Source organism: Macaca thibetana, chromosome 7, assembly GCF_024542745.1.
Source record: "Macaca thibetana thibetana isolate TM-01 chromosome 7, ASM2454274v1, whole genome shotgun sequence".
In the NCBI taxonomy this organism is placed as follows: domain Eukaryota; kingdom Metazoa; phylum Chordata; class Mammalia; order Primates; family Cercopithecidae; genus Macaca; species Macaca thibetana.
In genome coordinates this window covers 100330507-100349667 of record NC_065584.1, presented here as the reverse complement: position 1 = coordinate 100349667, position 19161 = coordinate 100330507, and the positions used below count along the sequence as shown (strand labels likewise).

The 19161-nt window shown below is 45.3% G+C and overlaps 1 protein-coding gene across 3 annotated transcripts in view; it reads left to right on the top strand.

Moving 5' to 3' along the window:
- Positions 1-7205: 7205 nt before the first annotated feature.
- Positions 7206-19161, top strand: part of VPS33B (VPS33B late endosome and lysosome associated) — a 33104-nt gene continuing 21148 nt past the window's right edge. For 2 of the 3 annotated variants that reach the window (XM_050797653.1, XM_050797652.1), the window contains exon 1: positions 14985-15671. In XM_050797653.1, the coding sequence (XP_050653610.1) occupies positions 15576-15671 (96 nt within the window). In that variant the 5' untranslated portion in view covers positions 14985-15575. Of the gene's footprint in view, positions 7278-14984; positions 15672-19161 lie in introns of those variants that run through there. The other variant, XM_050797654.1, reaches the window with a different exon arrangement.

The window sequence follows — 19161 nt, the reverse complement described above, 5'->3', positions numbered from 1 at the left end:
CTGAGGCAGGCAGATTACGAGGTCAAGAGATGGAGACCATCCTGGCTAACACGGTGAAACCCCGTCTCTACTAAAATTACTAAAATTAGCTGGGCGTGATGGTGCACGCCTGTAATCCCAGTTACTTGGGAGGCTGTGGCAGAAGAATCGCTTGAACTCAGGAGCAGAGGTTGCAGCGAGCTGAGGTCACGCCACTGCACTCCAGCCTGGGCTACAGAGCGAGACTCAGTCTCAAAAAAAAAAAAAAAAGCAAAACATAAAAACAAACAAAAAAAATCTTTACTTTTTTTCTCTTTTTAAAAAATTTTGTGGGAACGTAGTAAGTGTATATTTTTATGGGGTACATAAGATGTTTTGGTACAGGGATGCAATGTGAAATAAGCAAATCATGGAGAATGGGGTATCCATCCCCTTAAGCATTTATCCTTTGAACTACAAACAATTCATTTTCATTCTTTGAGTTATTTTTAAATGTACAATGTACTCCATGGAGCACTTAGTACGTGCAAGTCACCCTATTTACCATGTTATATGCACTTTTATTTTAACTTTCATGAGTTAATTTTTTTTTTTTTTTTTGAGACGGAGTCTCGCTCTGTCACGCAGGCTGAAGTACAGTAGCACGATCTCGACTCACGTAAGCTCTGCCTCCCAGGTTCACACCATTCTCCTGCCTCAGTCTCCTGAGTAGCTGGGATTACAGGCGTGCCCACCACCACACCTGGCTAATTTTTTGTGTGTGTTTTTAGTAGAGACAGGGTTTCACCGTGTTAGCCAGGATGGTCTCCATCTCCTGACCTTGTGATCCTCCCACCTTGGCCTCCCAAAGTGCTGGGATTACAGGCGTGAGCCACCATGCCTGGCCAAGTTAACTATTATTAATATGCCCAATTTTTATATGAGAAAAGTGAAGCTTAAAAAGGTAGGCGATTTGTCTAAGGTCACTTAACTCAAAATTAGTAATGCAGAACCAACTCTGAGATTTTGTAGACAATTTTATACTGGGAGAAATGGTGTAGTGACTTCAGAAAGAATAGTATTTAATTGATAATTGCAAGGAGGTGTAACATGTGTACATGGAGACGTTTTACTATTTGATCTGAACATTGCATTTCAGACATAAATATCTGATCTTCGCTGTTGGTTACCCAGCAAATGACATCGATGGGACATGAGATTCTGGATACCACCCCACTTATTTAATTCTGTGGAAGTAATTAGGAAACAAAGTACAGCAAGTTCTTCTCAAAAAACCATTGTCATGAGAGGTCAACACAGACCCAAGAGCTAGGTAGCAGTGTCATGGCGACCTGTGTTAGACTGCAAATTTTTGTAGGTCAAGAGAGGTTGGATATTGGCAATTCCATAGTTTCCCATTTAATACAACTAGATCTTCTTATTGAAAGGTAACTGATGTGGTTTGGATCTGTGTCCTCACCAAATCTCATGTCAGTTATAATCCCCAGTGTTGGAGGTGGGGGCTGGTGGGAGGTGATTGGATCATGGGGACAGTTTCTCATGGTTCAGCACCATCCCCTTTTGGTACTGCATAGTGAGTGAGTTCTCACAAGATCTGTTTATTTAAAAGTGTGTAGCATGCCCCCAACTTCCTCTGGCTCTGGCCATATAAAGGTATTTCTTTATAGCAGCGCAAGACATACTAATACAGTAGCCTCTGCAAAACGTGCAGAATGAAGTAGGGAAAATGAAAAAAGAAACCCAGTTAGAACTTTTGTGGTGCTACAGGCAAGGAAGAATGACTGTTTTCATAAAAGTGGCGTTTACAAGGAGAGGTTGAGTAGGTTCCTGAATCATTTCTAAACTAAAACGACAGATTACCAAGTGGACATGAGAGACGAGAATGTGAGAATCACCAGGAAGACACTGGGGTTTGTAGGAAAAGACACTGAGAGCATTCCATGAGGTTTGACTTCTTCCAATGTCAAGAATATCAAGAAGAGTTTCTTCACACTTTTGTAGACTTTATTCTGTATGCCATAACTGGGTCCATGCTAATTTTTAAAAAATGCATTTCCATTTTAAAAACAAATGCTCGGCCAAGCGCAGTGACTCACACCTGTAATCCCAGCACTTTGGGAGGCAGAGGTAGGTGGATCACCTAAAGTCAGGAGTTCAAGACCAGCCTGACTAAAATGTTGAAACCCCATCTCTACTAAAAATACAAAAATTAGCTGGGTGTGGTGGCAGGCACCTGTAACCCCAGCTACTCAGGAGACTGAGGTAGGAGAATTGCTTGAACCCAGGAGATGGTGGTTGCAGTGAGCTGAGACCACACGATTCCACTCCAGCCTGGGCAGCAAAAGCAAGACTCCATCTCAAAAAAAAAAAAAAAAAAAAAAAAAAAAGGCAGAGGAGAGAAGTTATACCATCAATAATTAATGAAATGAGAATGATTAAACTGGTAACAATTGAAATGGTGATATAACTGGAGAAGGAGGAGGGGGACTGGGAAGGTAGATCATAGTATGTATTGGTTAGCTACTGCTGCATAACAAACTACCCCAAAACTCAGTGGCTTGATACAACAATCATTTATGATTGTTCACCCATCTGCAGATGTACAAGAATTCAGCTGATCTAGGCTGGGCTGGCCAGATTGCTTTTCTTCTGTCTGCAAGTCTGCAAGTCACTGGAATGGTGTTGCCCTACATCTTCTATTCTTCTCCCAAGACCAGCAGGCTAGCCAGATGATGACAGAGGTACAACAGAACAGACCCTACTGCACAAGCACTTTTCTCTTTTTTTTTGAGACAAAGTCTCACTCTTTCACCCAGGCTGGAGTGCAGTGGTGCTATCTCAGCTCACTGCAACCTCTGCCTCTAAGGTTCAAGCAATTCTCCCATCTCAGTCTCCCGAGTAGCTGGGATTACAGGTGCACACCACCATGCCCTGCTAATTTTTTGTATTTTTTAGTAGACACAGGGTCTCACCATTTTGGCCAGGCTGGTTTCAAACTCCTGGCCTCAAGTGATCCACCCACCTCAGCCTCCCAAAGTGCTGAGATTACAAGCATGAGTCACCACGTCCGGCCTCATTTGTTTTTAAAAGAACTCAGTAAGGATGCAATGGACAGGAAAAAAGATCAAATTTATAGCTGGCTAACAGAGGCCCAGAGAGAGCAGATTATATTGCTATTGTTAATACCATTGTGACTGGCCAGGCATGGTGGCTCACGCCTATAATCACAGTACTTTGGGAGGCTAAGGTGGGCAGATCTGGGCAAATCACCTGAGTCCAGGAGTTCGAGACCAGCCTGACCCACATGGAGAAACCCCATTTCTACTAAAAATACAAAAATTAGCTGGGTGTGGTGGCACATGCCTGTAATCCCAGCTACTCAGGAGGCTGAGACAGGAGAATCGCTTGAAGCCAGGAGGTGGAGGCTGCAGTGAGCCAAGATCACACCATTGCACTCCAGCCTGGGCAACAACAACGAAACTCCATCTCAAAAACAAACAAACAAACAACCATTATGACTACCACTATTTGAACATTTATTGAGTGCTTTACCAGGCACCACACTAACAATCCCACTTAATCCTCACAAGAACCATAGGAGACAGTTACTATTATCACTTCTATTGTGTAGATGAAAAACATGGGGTATTAGAGGTTAAGTGCTTGCCTAAGATCACTCAGAGCTGAGATTTGAACACCAAGGTATAGCTGATTCTCTAAGCCCATTTTTTTTCGCTGGGGATGGGGGCACAGAGAGAAAGGGGGAAATTAAACTTTTATTCACTTTTTGAAAGGATGACTTATTCACATAGTCCAAAACTCAGAAGGTACAGAAGGGAAGTATCTCCCAGCCACGCTGTACCTCTCTCCTGAGTTTTTTATGAATGCTTGCAGACTTGTTTTATGTACATTATCATAGTACACACACACACACACACACACACACACACACACACACACGCACACATGTTCCCTCTCTGTATTCTGTGTGGGAAGAAACATATGAAAGGGTCATTCAATTTCTGGTAAGAATCTCCCAGGACGGGATGAGCCAAGTGCTGAAGCTCATTCCAACAATCTTCCATCTCCCCAGACCTCAAGGAAAAGCCCAGTCTGAGCCTTCTCCCAGCACAGCCCCTAGGAAGGGCACTTGGCCCTAGGGAACAAGCCACCTGTGAAAGGAGAAGAGAATCCATAGTAGGTACAAGAGGGCAGCAGGCAGAATCAGGGAGGCAAGAACCTGAGGACGATGATGAGGAAGTAGCAGTCTGGGCAGTGTACAATGTGGCTATCTGCGTCTCTCCTCCTTTCCTCCCTTCCCTTCTCCCCTGCAGTGGCACAATCATAGCTCACTACAGCTTTGACCTCCTGGGATCAAGCAGTCCTCCCACCTCAGCCTCCCAAGGAGCTGAGATTACAGGCACACACCACCATGCTCAGCTAAATTTTTTTTTTTTTTTTTTTTTTTTTTTTTTTTTTTTTTTTGAGACGGAGTCTCGCTCTGCCGCCCAGGCTGGAGTGCAGTGGCCGGATCTCAGCTCACTGCAGGCTCCGCCTCCCGGGTTCACGCAATTCTCCTGCCTCAGCCTCCCCAGTAGCTGGGACTACAGGCGCCCGCCACCTCGCCCGGCTAGTTTTTTTTGTATTTTTTAGTAGAGACGGGGTTTCACCGTGTCAGCCAGGATGGTCTCGATCTCCTGACCTCGTGATCCGCCCGCCTCGGCCTCCCAAAGTGCTGGGATTACAGGCTTGAGCCACCGCGCCCGGCCTCAGCTAAATTTTTATACAGCCAAGGTCTCGCCATCTTGCCCAGGCTGGTCTCAAACTCCTGGGCTCAAGTGATCCTCCCAGCTTGGTCTCCCAAAGTGTTGGGATCATAGGTGTGAGCCGCTGCACCTGGCCCTGTTGGCTGTGTTTCTGACTCAGGCCTTTTCAAGGAAGATGAAGTCACCCAACTAGAAGCCTCTCTGCACCCTCTGGAGGCAAAAAGAGAATAAACTGTGGCCTCCACCCCCACCCCAACTTCTTACCTCCAGAAACATCTGCCCAACCAAGAAACCACCCAAGAAAACAGAGGTAAGACATCTGCCCTATGGCTCTTGGCAACTTGGAAGTTGTGGGACTTCTTTCCTGGGGAATAGCAGCTGGGAACAATCCTAGGATTCAGGACTTGGGGTCACATGGAGCCTCTCTCTTGACCCCAATTGGACCTACCTGCTTGACCAGAGCCCCACCCAGCCTCTCTCCAGTCTCTGGCCTTACTTTTGGCCCAAGCATCTGGCTCAAGAGATCTTCTAATATCCAACAGGCCAGATGGGCAGACAGTAGAAAAAGTTGGCTGACCAGCTAAGCTGGACAAGAGAAAAACACCAGACAGCCAAGGCCTGGCCAGAGCAGCTGGGTCTGGGGGAAGTGGCTACACCTCTCTTCAGGGAAAGGACTGCCTGCTCACTGGACCCTTCAGCCCTGGCCTCTGAAAACCCAAATCCCTTCCCTGCTTAGAGCAAGTGCTGCAGAGTCTGGTGGAAATGAAGACGAGCCAAGTTCTCTTTGTATCTTTACAAGTCTACTGTGACCATGGAACCTGGTGTTGCCTTAACAATGTCTACAACTGAATCTAATAGGTTAGGCCAGGGGTTCAGCTGCTGGCCAGGCATGAGTCTTGAGGGAAGGCTGGAACTCCTAGCCATAGACCCTGCTAGGCTTTAGGGCCCTCCTGGCATCCTGGGTTCCCACTGAACTCTACAATTAGACACAGGAATCCTCAGAGGAGGGAAAAAAGTATTATCTTTTTTAAATTTTCAGAGCAAGTCTTGCTCTGTTGCCCAGGCTAGAGTACAGTGGCTTGATCTTCGTTCATTGTAACCTCCGCCTCCTGGGTTCAAGCGATTCTCCTGCCTCAACCTCCTGAGTAGCTGGGATTACAGGCACATGCCACCATGCCCGACTAATTTTTGTATTATTAGTAGAGACAAGGTTTCACTGTTGGCCAGGCTGGTCTCAAACCCTGATCTCAGGTGATCCTCCTTCTTCGACCTCCCAAAGTGCTGGGATTACAGATATGAGCCACCGCACGGAGCTGAAAAACTATTTTTCTGAGGGCTATTCAACACACATAGCAAGATTATTTTGTGAGCAACCAAGTTATTTCATAATGTGAAGTCTTGTAGCTAAGAATGGAGTTTTTAGAAAATGCCTACTCTCCTCAAAATGTCCCATCCCATCAAGATATTTTTTCTCTGTCCATTATTCCCTACATCTGGAAATGTTATCAGCTCTACTTAGGATACTTCAATCACAGGCCTGCACTCTTGGAGTAGAAAACTTACGTGGTAATAAAAACAAGAAATTAAAACAAAACAGCTCATGTGTGAAATCCTGGCACTTTGGGAGGCCAAGAGGGGCAGAACACTTGAGGCTAGGAGTTTGAGACCAACCTGGGCAACATGGTGAAACCCCGTCTCTACTAAAAATACAAAAAAAATTAGCCAGGCATGATGGTGCATGTCTGTAATCCTAGCTACTGAGGAGGCTGAGGCATGAGAATCACTTGAACCCTGGAGATGGAGGCTACACTGAGCCCAGATTGTGCCACTTTACTCCAGAAGAGAGAGAGACTGTCTCAAAAACAAAAACAAAAGAACAAGAAGGAAATATGGGGATCTGGTCCTTTGTTTCCAGAACAGAGGGACCTGGGCTGGGCACAGAATCTCGGAGCATTAGGAAACAGGCTGCAGACCCCTAATCAACTGCATCATTGGCAGAGCAAAAGCCGAATGCTCGGCTGCAGGACTCCTCTAGGCCTATGCTCCCCACAGTCCCACTCAGTGTCTCCTCTGAGCCAGCAAGGTGAGTCACAGCACCTGGACAGACCTGACTGGCCAACTGGGGGTTAGTAGGTGTGATGACTGAACAGCTCTCTAACAGCAGCCAGGGTGCTCTGTCTCAGTGCCCCCCACTACCCTCCATGCCTACCCCCAACAGGATCTGGCTCCATCTGCCCTGCTCCTCTGGCTTGGCAGGAGTCCCCCAGGCAAGTTAGCTATGGAAGAAATACCGAATCACAGCCAGAGATGAATAGGTCATCTCCTAGCCCCGTGTACCCCCAGGACCTGCCCCCCACCAGGATCCTTGTGCTCCTGAAAAGTACTTTATGTGAGTTCATAAAACTGGCCATGACCTCACTGATCCCCCTGCCTCCCCCACATGGATGGATGTTACCACCTTTAATCTTCAAGCCAGCCTCAAATGCCACCTCCACCAGCCTTGAGTCCATTTGGAACCAATCTCCCCCCGAGGTGAGCATTTGGAATGTTCCAAAATTCTCTCTTGCCTCCTTCAGAGGAGCCTGCCTTCCTCAGTGTGCAGCCTACCTTGTTCATCTAGTCTTTCCACTGTTTATTGAGCAAAGTGCCTTTGTTATCAAGAGCCCAATGAATATGGCCAAGTGTCCATTTGATTTTCAAGAGATGAGGGACAGAACATCTTGGTCATTCATCTGTTTGGTTATCTTCACATCTTTTACAGTTAGCTCCTCTGAAAAAATAGCTTCAATACTTCCAACTATAATGTGAACTTATTTTCTCTTAACTCCATGTTCCCTACTCTTAAACCACAGTGAATTAATTCAAAAATCACAAACTTCTTTTTTTTTTTTTTTGAGATGGAGTCTAGCTCTGTTGCCCAGGCTAGAGTGCAGTAGCGCGATCTCGGCTCACCACGAGCTCTACCTTCCAGGTTCACACGATTCTCCTGCCTCAGCCTCCCAATCAGCTGGGACTATAGGCGCCCACCACCACGCCCAGCTAATTTTTTGCAATTTTTAGTAGAGATGGGGTTTCACCGTGTTAACCAGGATGGTCTTGATCTCCTGACCTCGTGACCCACCTGCCTCGGCCTCCTAAAGTGCTGGGATTACAGGCATGAGCCACCGCACCCGACCAAATCACAAACTTCTATGTGGTCTACTGATCTTTGCCATTAGGGAAAAACCTAAAGGTTGGTTGGGTTTTGTTTTGTTTTGTTTTGTTTTGTTTTGTTTTGTTTTGTTTTGTTTTCATCTCTTCGACTCTGAGAGCACCACACTGAGCATTCAAAAGCCCAAATCCCAGGCCAGGTGCAGTGGTTCGCGCCTAGCACTTTGGGAGGCTGAGGCGGGCAGGTCACTTGAGGTCAGGAGTTCCAGAACAGTTTGACCAACATGGTGAAACTCCGTCTCCACTAAAAATACAAAAATTAGCCGGGTGTGCTGATGGGTGCCTGTATTCCCAACTACTCGGGAGGCTAAGGCAAGAGAATTGCTTGAACCCGGGAGGCAGAGGTTGCAGTGAACCAAGATCATGCCCCTCCACTCCAGCCTGGGTGACAGAGTAAAACTGTCTTAAAAAGAAAAACAAATGGCCGGGCACGGTGGCTCAAGCCTGTAATCCCGGCACTTTGGGAGGCCGAGACGGGCGGATCACGAGGTCAGGAGATCGAGACCATCGTGGCTAACACGGTGAAACCCCGTCTCTACTAAAAATACAAAAAAAAAAAATAAGCCGGGCGAGGTGGCGGGCGCCTGTAGTCCCAGCTGCTCGGGAGGCTGAGGCAGGAGAATTGCGCGAATCCAGGAGGCGGAGCTTGCGGTGAGTGGAGATCTGGCCACTGCACTCCAGCCTGGGCAACAAAGCCAGACTCTGTCTCAAAAAAAAAAAAAGAAAAACAAATGTCTGTTCATAAGAAGACATTCATGCAGCCAACAGATACATGAAAAAAATGCTCATCATCACTGGTCATCAGAGAAATGCAAATCAAAACCACAATGAGATACCAGTGGCCTCATGCCAGTTAGAATGGCGATCATTAAAAAGTCAGGAAACAACAGCTGCTGGAGAGAATGTGGAGAAATAGGAATTTTACACTATTGGTGGGTGTGTAAATTAACCATCATGGAAGACAGTGTGGCAATTCCTCAAGGACCTAGAACTAGAAATACCATTTGACCCAGCAATCCCATTACCAGGTATATAACCAAAGGATTATAAATCACGCTACTATAAAGAGATATGCACACATATGTTTATTGCGGCACTGTTTGCAATAGCAAAGACTTGGAACCAACCCAAATGTCCATTAATGATAGACTGGATTCAGAAAATGTGGCACATATATATCATGGAATACTATGCAGCCATAAAAAAGGATGAGTTCATGTCTTTTGCAGGGACGTGGATGAAGCTGGAAACCATCATTCTCAGCAAACTATCACGAAGACAGAAAACCAAACACTGCATGTTCTCACTCATAGGTGGGAGTTGAACAATAAGAACACATGGACACAGGGCAGGGAACATCACACAGCAGGGCCTGTCAGGGGGTAGGGAGCTGGGGGAGGGATAGCATTAGGAGAAATACCGAATGTAAATAATGAGTTGATGGGTGCAGCACACCAACATGGCACATGTATACATATGTAACAAACCTTGTGCACATGTACACTAGAACTTAAAGTACAACCAAAAAAAGAAAAGAAAAGAAAAAAGCCCCAAATCCCACATGCCTGCTCTGAAAGTTATTACCAGATTATTAAAAAACTTTAAGGTATGTCTCACCTTCTCCAAGATAATAAAATATGTGGGGGAAGAAAAGAAAACCAATTAATCAAGCAGGTGAAGAAGTGGACATAAACAAACTGAAGGTTAATGGCAGCAACATAAATAAGCCAGAGCAAAGTATCCCCCAAACTAGAGAAGGCTCAGGGGCATGCACAGCTAGAGAGAGCAAGCTAGAGAGGGGTCTCGGCACTGCCTCACCTTACACTTGTCTGATATGGGGAGCGTTTCCCCATTGGAATGGTTCCAGGTTAGACACCATCACATTCAGATTAAATATAAATGACTAGAAATGACCTTCAGATAGCGTTTAGCATCTGTAACCAATCTGACAATAATGTGCTCATCAGGTACCTATGGATTAAATCACATACTGGCATATTCAAACTGAATGTCAATCTGGAAATAAATTTACTATATTAACTGAAATACCACTCTTTGTGTAAGTATTTTGTCATATATTTAAGAAATAGCTAAAAAGAATGGAAATCCTATGATAATAACTTAAGTCTTTCTTCAAAGTGCATGCACTCTTTTGCAATACCTCATTCAGCCAAGTATTCTCTTCCTCATTCAGTATAAGGCAGCTTTCAATTTGCTTAGAAGGCAACATTAGAAGGTCAGAGTTCAGCAGAAATATAGAATTTTAAAATGTGAGTTCAATTGAATAAATTTGAATTTTTGTAGGAGGTAAAGAATCAAAATACCTGTTTATTTAAAGATTGCAGTATGTGATAATCATTTTTAAAGTATTTGATTAAACCTGATAGGTTTTCCAGAAATGAAAAAAAAAATCAATTTTAAAACCAAAGCTGATTTTCAGAAAATTTCAAAATGTAAATCAGCTCTATCCAGAATATAGTTTCTCTAAAACTTTATCTTAAGGAGTCATTTTACAATAGTATAACTATTAAAAAATGTACTGTTATTTTAATGTTTTGAAATAAATTAAAACCGTTGTTTTTTTTTTTGAGACGGAGTCTCGCTTTGTCGCCCAGACTGGAGCGCAGTGGCGCAATCTACACTCACTGCAAGCTCCGCCTCCCGGGTTCATGCCATTCTCCTGCCTCAGTCTCCCGTGTAGCTGGGACTACAGGCGCCCGCCATTGCGCCCGGCTAATTTTTGTATTTTTAGTAGAGACAGGGTTTCACCGTGTTAGCCAGGATGGTCTCGATCTCCTGACCTCGTGATCCACCCGTCTTGGCCTCCCAAAGTGCTGGGATTACAGGCGTGAGCCACTGCACCTGGCCAAATTAAAACATTTTAAAATATGAATACTGGCCGGGCGCGGTGGCTCAAGCCTGTAATCCCAGCACTTTGGGAGGCCGAGACGGGCGGATCACGAGGTCAGGAGTTCGAGACCATCCTGGCTAACACGGTGAAACCCCCGTCTCTACTAAAAAATACAAAAAACTAGCCGGGCGAGGTGGCGGGCGCCTGTAGTCCCAGCTACTCGGGAGGCTGAGGCAGGAGAATGGCGTAAAAACCCGGAAGGCGGAGCTTGCAATGAGCTGAGATCCGGCCACTGCACTCCAGCCTGGGCGACACAGCAAGACTCCGTCTCAAAAAAAAAAAAAAAAATATGAATACTGTAGCTTAAAAGAAAGAAACTGGAGAAGGAAAAGTAGAGAAAGAAATGCCAATTCCAGTCCAAAGCTTTATTTGCCAAGTTTTCTTAGAATAACTTTTACCAATTTACAAATTCTTGTAAACAGAATCTATATGGAAATACTGAAAGACTTTTGCCTAAAGTGGCATTATTGAATACTGCTGTGATGCTACTGTAATGTAATAAATTATCATTGCAAAGTGCTGTTTTTGACTTAAAATTTTATTTTGTGTGTCTTGAAAACCATAGTATTAAAGGTATTGAGATTGTGCAAATACTGGGCACAATTGGCATGAGATAATGTTTTTAGTTTTACAAAATTGTAATATAACTATGCAAGTGTTTATTAAAAGAACACAAACGGAAAAAGTTATGGGATTTAAAAAATAATGGGATTAAACAAGTTATGAGATGTTCAGCATGGTGGCTCACGCCTGTAATCCCAGCACTTTGGGAGGCCGAGGTGGGCAGATCACGAGGTCAGGAGATCAACACCATCCTGGCTAACACGGTGAAACCCCGTCTCTGCTAAAAATACAAAAAATTAGCCAGGAGCGGTGGCACACCCCTGTAGTGCCAGCTACTTGGGAGACTGAGGCAGGAGAATCACCTGAACCTGGAAGGCGGAAGTTGCAGTGAGCCGAGATCGTGCCATGGCACTCCAGTCTGGGCAACAGAGTGACACTCCATCTCAAAAAAAAAAAAGTTATGAGATTAAAAAGTTATGGGATAAAAAAAAAGTTACGCGATGGGATTAAAAAATGTTGTGAAAAAAGGTGTGGAAAAAAATTGTGGGAAAAAAATTGTGGAAAAAGTTATGAAAAAAAGTTATTCCAAAAAAAGTTTTATGAAAAGCTATGGGATTTAAAAAAAAAAATCATGTGATAAAAATTAAATAAATAAAAGCAGGCCACTGTCAGCAAAGACTGGAGAAGTGTCTAATGGGGGAGACAGGTGCAGATCAGATGAAGATCACTGTCATCCAAAAGCAGGGAACTAGGCCCAGTGTGGTGGCTCACTCCTGTAAGCCCAGTATTTTGGGAGGCCAAGGTGAGCAGATCACCTGAGGTCAGGAGTTTGAGACCACCCTGGCCAAATGGCGAAACCCTGTCTCTACTAAAAATACAAAAAATTAGCTGGCGTGGTGGCGCATGCCTGTAGTCCCAGCTACTCAGGAGGCTGAGATGGGAGAACTACTTGAACCTGGGAGGTGGAGGTTGTAGTGAGCCGAGATCATACCATTGCACTCCAGCCTGGATGACAGAGCAAGACTCCATCTCAAAAAAAAAAAAAAAAAAAAAAAAAAAAAAAAATTATGGAAAAAACTTATGAAAAAAAGTTATAGGATTAAAAAAAGTCATGGGATAAAAATTTTAAAAAGGCTGGGTGCGGTGGCTCACACCTGTAAGCCCAGCACTTTGGGAGGCTGAGGCAGGCAGATCACCTGAGGTCAGGATTTGAGACCAGCTTGGCCAACATGGAGACACCTCATCTCTACCAAAAATACAAAAATTAGCCAGGAGTGGTGGCACATGCCTGTAACCCCAGCTGCTCCAGAGGCTGGGGCAAGAGAATCGCATGAACCTGGGAGTTAGCCAAGATCGCACCATTGCCCTTCAGCCTGGGCAACAGAGTGAGACTCCAGGGGGAAAAAAAGGAGTGTAAGGTAATGCTTCACTCATCTTCTTTAAACGGCAGTGGGAGTAAATCCCACCACTTTAGGGCAACCTCCACCTCCTACTGCAGCCAAGATTCAATCTAAGGGGGTTAGTGAGAAGAAAGGCTCAGCATAAAATACTGAGCTCTCAAAGTCCAGTTGTGAGCACAGCATATTTTTTGTTTTTTGCTTAACCTTGTATTATATAGCTTTTCAAACATAGAAAAGTAGGGAAAAGCTCAGCAAGGTGGCATATGACTGTATTCCAGCTATCTGGGGGGCTGAGGCGGGAGGATCACTTGAGCCCAGGAGCTCCAGGCTGCTGTAAGCTATGACTATGCCACTGCAATCCAACCTGAGCAACAGAGCAACACTCCATCTCTAAATAAAGAAGTAGAATACTAAAATGCAATAAACCCCCATGTACCCATCAGCTTTAACAATTAACAAATGGCCAATCATTTTTAAATTTTTTTATAGACATGGGGGTCTTGCTATGTTGCCTAGGCTGGTCTTGAACTCCTGGGCTCAAGCAATCCACCTGCCTCGGTCACCCAAAGTGCTGGGATTACAGGCGTGAGCCACCGTGCCTGGCCCAGTCTTTTTCCTGAGTGTTCCTACATCTCCCTCTGGGTTATTTTAAAGCAAATCCCAAACATATTTTAGCATTTTTTCATTTTTTAAGAGACAGATCAGGCCAGGCATGGTGGCTGGCGCCTATAATCCCAGCACTTTGGTAGGCCAAGGCAGGCAGATCACCTGAGGTCAGGAGTTCGAGACCAGCCTGACCAACATGGAGAAACCCCATCTCTACTAAAAATACAAAATTAGCCAGGCGCATGGCGCATGCCTGTAATCCCAGCTACTCAGGAGGCTGCAGCAGGAGAATCACTTGAACCTGGAGGTGGAGGTTTCAGTGAGCTGAGATTGTGCCATTGCACTCCAGCCTGGGCAACAAGAGCGAAACTCCATCTCAAAGAAAAAGAAAAAAAGAAATGGTGTCTCACTTTGTTGCCCAGGCTGGGGTGCTGTAGCATGATCATAGCTCACTGCAGCCTCAAACTCCTGGGCTCAAGTGATCCTCCTGCCTCAGCCTCCCAAGTATCGAGATTAAAGGTGCCTACCACCACGCCTGGCTATTTTTTACGTGTTGTAGTTGACCAATCTCATCTCAAACTCCCAGCTAAAGCAACTCCCGCCCTCCGCCCTGCCCCGCCACCTGGACTTCCCAACTTGGTGGGAATTACAGACACGAACTCCTGGCCAAATTATTTCATCTGTAAAAACTTCAGTATGTATCTCTAAGAGATAAGGACTTCTTTTTAACAGAAATACAAACCTGAATAACATAGAAATAAAAAAAAAAAATGATAACATAGAAATGCAATACCTGACTGGACGCTGTGGCTCACGCCTGTAACCCCAGCACTTTGGGAGGCCGAGACAGGTGGATCACTTGAGGTCAGGAGTTTGAGATCAGCCTGGCCAACATAGTGAAACCCAGTCTCTACCAAAATTACAAAAATTAGCCAGGCATGGTGGCACGCGCCTGTAATTCCAGCCTACTCGGGAGACTGAGGCAGGAGAATCGCTTGAACCTAGGGCCGGGGGTGGGGGTGGGGGTGTGGCGTGGAGCTTGCAATGAGCCAAGATCCTCCACTAGGCAAAAGGGCGAAACTCTGTCTGGAAAAAAATGAAAAGAAAAGAAATACAATACCTGAAAAGTTTTAGTAATTCCTTAAATCAGTTATCTTTCAATTATTATCCGAAGAAGATCCACACATTGAAACATTTAGTTATATATCCCTTAAATCTCTTTTATTCTGAAGTGTTTCCCCCTCCCACATTTCTCCCTTTGCCATTTTTTTTTAAATAAGACAGATCATTTGTCCCATATAATTTCCTACATTTTGGGTATGGTTGATTTCATACCTACGATGTCTTAACATATTCCTGCTAATCTCTATATAGCCTATAAACTCGTAGTCAGCTCTTGAGGCTTGATTAGGTAGGTGATGCTCTGTATTTCCTATGCATCTCACCAGGAAATGACATGATGGTATGACTGATCAGAGTTCAGGTATTGTTAGCCTGTTGCATCCATTATGTCTTTTTTCTTTTCTTTTTTTTTTTTTTTTTTTTTTTTTTGAGGCAAGGTCTAGCTTTGTTGCCCAGGTTGGGGTGCAGTAGCGCGATCACAGTTCACTGCAATCTCCGCCTCCCTAACTCGAGCGATTCTCCCACTTCAGCCTCTTGAGTGCTGGGACCCCAGGCACAGCCACCTAATTAATAGACTCATTGCCTCCGATTTTTAAATGTCCCTTTCAAGACACCGTCCCCTTCCTGGTACGCGAAGCGCTGGGAACGAAAGGGACTTCCGGGAGATCTAGGAAGTCGCTTCTCTTTCTGGCAGGAGACTGGGTTCTCCCAGTACGCTGCGGAGTCTCTGCGGGGTGTAGACCGGAATCCTGCTGACGGGTTGAGTGGATCAGGGAGGGAGGGTCAGGACACGGTGGCTGCAGGTCTGAGACAAGGCTGCTCCGCGGTAGTAGCTCTCTTTGCCTGGAGGTGGCCATTCATTCCTGGAGTGCTGCTGAGGAGCGAGGGCACCTCTGGGGTCTTTGGAAGTCGGTGCCCAGGCCTGAAGGATAGCCCCCTTGCGCTTCCCCTGGGCTGCGGCCGGCCTTCTCAGAGCGAAGGGCGTCCTTCCACTCCGCGGCGCAGGTCACCGCTGCCATGGCTTTTCCCCATCGGCCAGACGCCCCTGAGCTGCCTGATTTCTCCATGCTCAAGAGGCTGGCTCGAGACCAGCTCATCTATCTGCTGGAGCAGGTCAGTGCTCGCCTGGCGACTTTATCGCATCTACAGTTTAGCACTCATTGGATGCACATTTCTTCCTTGCCGTGCCCCTTTTATCTTGTTCTTGGCCCCTGGTAGTTCCTTGGAGCTTCCCCAGCAGGTCCAGAGTGAATCCAGGGAGTAGTAAGAGCTGTTTGGAACCTGGCCAGAGAGTTAATGGAAATCAGCCCCCAACCCCCATACAGGCAAGGGAGACACCATTAGTGCCAGGCATCCCTAGGGACAGAAAGATGGTTAAGACATATTTGCCATTAGGGATCCTACCACTCCAGCAGGAGCTGTGTGAAGCACAAATTATCACACACAGGTGGTAAATGAGTGATAGAGTAGTGTACCCGAAGAGTTCAGAATAAGTGATCATTTCTAGCTGGGGTGATGATCTAGGAGCTTCAAGGAGGTGAGTGTGAATAATAAGCTTATTTTCTTTGGCGACTAAGCATGCTCCAGGCAGATAGATTGGTAGGAGCAAAGTTGACAAACCAGGGAAAGACAAGGCATGTACAGGGAAGACAGCCATCAGCAGTTACACGGTAGCCACTGACGATTTTTTTTTTTTTCCATTTGTGGCATGAGACAATACTTGATGATGATTCTAATAGTGATGTGTGTGGTGGGGTAAATGGGCAACAAGAAGGCCAGTTAGGAGACCGTAGATTAGACAAGTAATAAAGGCCCACACAAAACTGGTAGCAATGGGAATGAAGGGAAATGATGAATTTTTAAGTTATGGCGAAAGACTTACTGATTGGTCATAAAGGTTGAGGAGAAGCAAAAATGAGTGAGATTTTTAACCTGGTTATTAGGAAAATAATACTGCTACTGTGATTTTAATGGATTACTTGTGTAATCATTTAGTTATTCATTTTATGTCTGTATTCCTCATTAGATTGGAAGGTGGGCAGGGATCACGTTTGTTTTGGTCAACACTACCCAGTGAGTACCTAGCTTAGAGTCAAGCATGCACCATATGCTTAATAAATATTTGTTGTATGAACATTGAATAGAAATGAGAAAAATAATTAGAAAAAGGAACAGGTTTGGTGGGGGAAGTTGATTTGTTTGGGTTTGGATGGGGGAAGTTAAGATGCCAGTGAGAAATACAGCTTGTAACATCCAGCAGATAGAAATGTGGAACTGCAGCTCCATTGTGAGGACTGGAAGGAAGATGGATCAAGACGAGAACAGCAGGGCATCTTGGACCAGATTTTATTTCTATTTAATTTTACTTATTTATTTTTTTTGAGACAGAGTCTCACTCCGTTGCCCAGGCTGGAGTGCAGTGGCGCAATCTTGGCTCACTGCAACCTCCACCTCCCAGGTTCTGCTTCAGCCTCCGGAGTAGCTGGGATTACAGGTGCGCACTAGCCCACCTGGCTAATTTTTGTATTTTTAGTAGAGACAGAGTTTCACCATGTGGCCAGGCTGGTCTCGAACTCCTGACTTCAGGTGATCTGCCCGTCTCGGCCTCCCAAAGTGCTGGGATTATAGGCATGAGCCACCACACCCAGCCTATTTCTCTTTTATACTTAGTGCTTGCACAGTGACATGCACATAAAAGACTTGCAACAAATGTCTGAAGAATTGAAAAGAGGTGCCAGTTAAAGCCGCTAGTTCAGGTGAGATCAAGTAGAGGAGACCAAGGAGAGAAACTTGAACCCACTGGCTTATTCAGCATGGCCAAAGTGGATTTCCAGGCAATAACGTCCTGTCCTAACTAACTTCTGACTTAATTTTTGTTAATGTGCATTGCTATTCAGGCTTGAAATATCAAAATCATCTTTGCCTGTCCTTCACCCTGATACTTAACTGAACCAGTTGCTGAGTTCCATGTATACTTCTTTACACATAACTTTTTTATGGTGATTATAAAATAACACTTGCATATTATAGAAAATGTAAGAAGATCAAGGAAAGTAAAAAGAAAAAAAAATTACTTATGGCCCTACCATAAGTTATAAGCACTGTTAACACTGTTAATTTCTTTGAAGTATTTTAAAAATTTATATTAGGCTGGGCGCGGTGGCTCATGCCTGTAATCCCAGTACTTTGGGAGGCCAAGGCGGGCAGATCACCTGAGGTCGGGAGTTCGAGACCAGCCTGACCAACATGGAGAAACCCTGTCTCTACTAAAAATACAAAATTAGCTGGGCATGGTGGCGCATGCTTGTAATCCCAGCTACTTGGGAGGCTGAGGCAGGAGAATTGCTTGAACCCAGGAGGTGGAGGTTGGGGTGAGCTGAGATCATGCCATTGCACTCCAGCCTGGGCAACAAGAGTGAAACTCCATCTCAAAAAAAAAAAAAACAAAAAAAACAAACCAACATTATATTACACATTCCATGTATCTCTTAATCTATTTTTGCTCATACCACCACCAGCCTAAATCAGGCCCTCTTTCGTTGCCACATGCTTGGGCTTCCTGGATGGTTTCATTAACTCCCTAAGTGGACTCCCTGCCTCCTGTTTCTCCAGTCTTCAGATTCATTAACATTTCCAGCTGATTGGAATGCTTCAGTGCACAAAAGCTTTATTTTTCCCTGTTAATTAGAGGATCAAGGCCACACTCCCCAAAGCTGGCATTTGGAGCCCTTCCTGCTCAATCCTAGCCAACTATTTCGGTCTATTTTTCACCATTCACCTACCTCAAGATTTCCTACCCTCTGTTGACCATTTTGGGTTTGGGAAACTAAAAAATAAAGAAACATTTAAAAAGCCCAAACGTGGTGGCTCACACCTGTAATCCCAACACTTGGGGAGGCTGAGGCAGGTGGATCACCTGAGGAGTCAAGGGTTTGAGAACATCCTGGCCAACATGGCGAAATTCCATGTCTACTAAAAATACAAAAATTAGCCAGGTGTGGTGGCATGCACCTGTAATCCCCGCTACTTGGGAGGCTGAGGCAGGAGAATTGCTTGACCCTGGGAGGCAGAGGTTGCAGTGAGCTGAGGTCCTGCCACTGCACTCCAGCCTGGACAACAGAGCAAGACTGTCTTTAAAAACAAAAAACAAAACAAAAAACAGACCGGTAGCGGTAGCTCACACCTGTAATCCCAGCACTTTGGGAGGCTGAGGCAGGTGGATCACGAGGTCAGGAGTTCAAGACCAGCCTGGCCAAGATGGTGAAATGCTGTCTCTTTTTCTTTTTTTTTTTTTGAGACGGAGTCTCGCTCTGTCGCCCAGGCTGGAGTGCAGTGGCCGGACCTCAGCTCACTGCAAGCTCCGCCTCCCGGGTTCCCGCCATTCTCCTGCCTCAGCCTCCCGAGTAGCTGGGACCACAGGCGCCCGCCACCTCGCCCGGCTAGTTTTTTGTATTTTTAGTAGAGACGGGGTTTCACCGTATTAGCCAGGATGGTCTCGATCTCCTGACCTCGTGATCCGCCCGTCTCGGCCTCCCAAGTGAAATGCTGTCTCTACTAAAAATACAAAAATTAGCCAGGTGTGGTGGCGGGCACCTGTAATCTC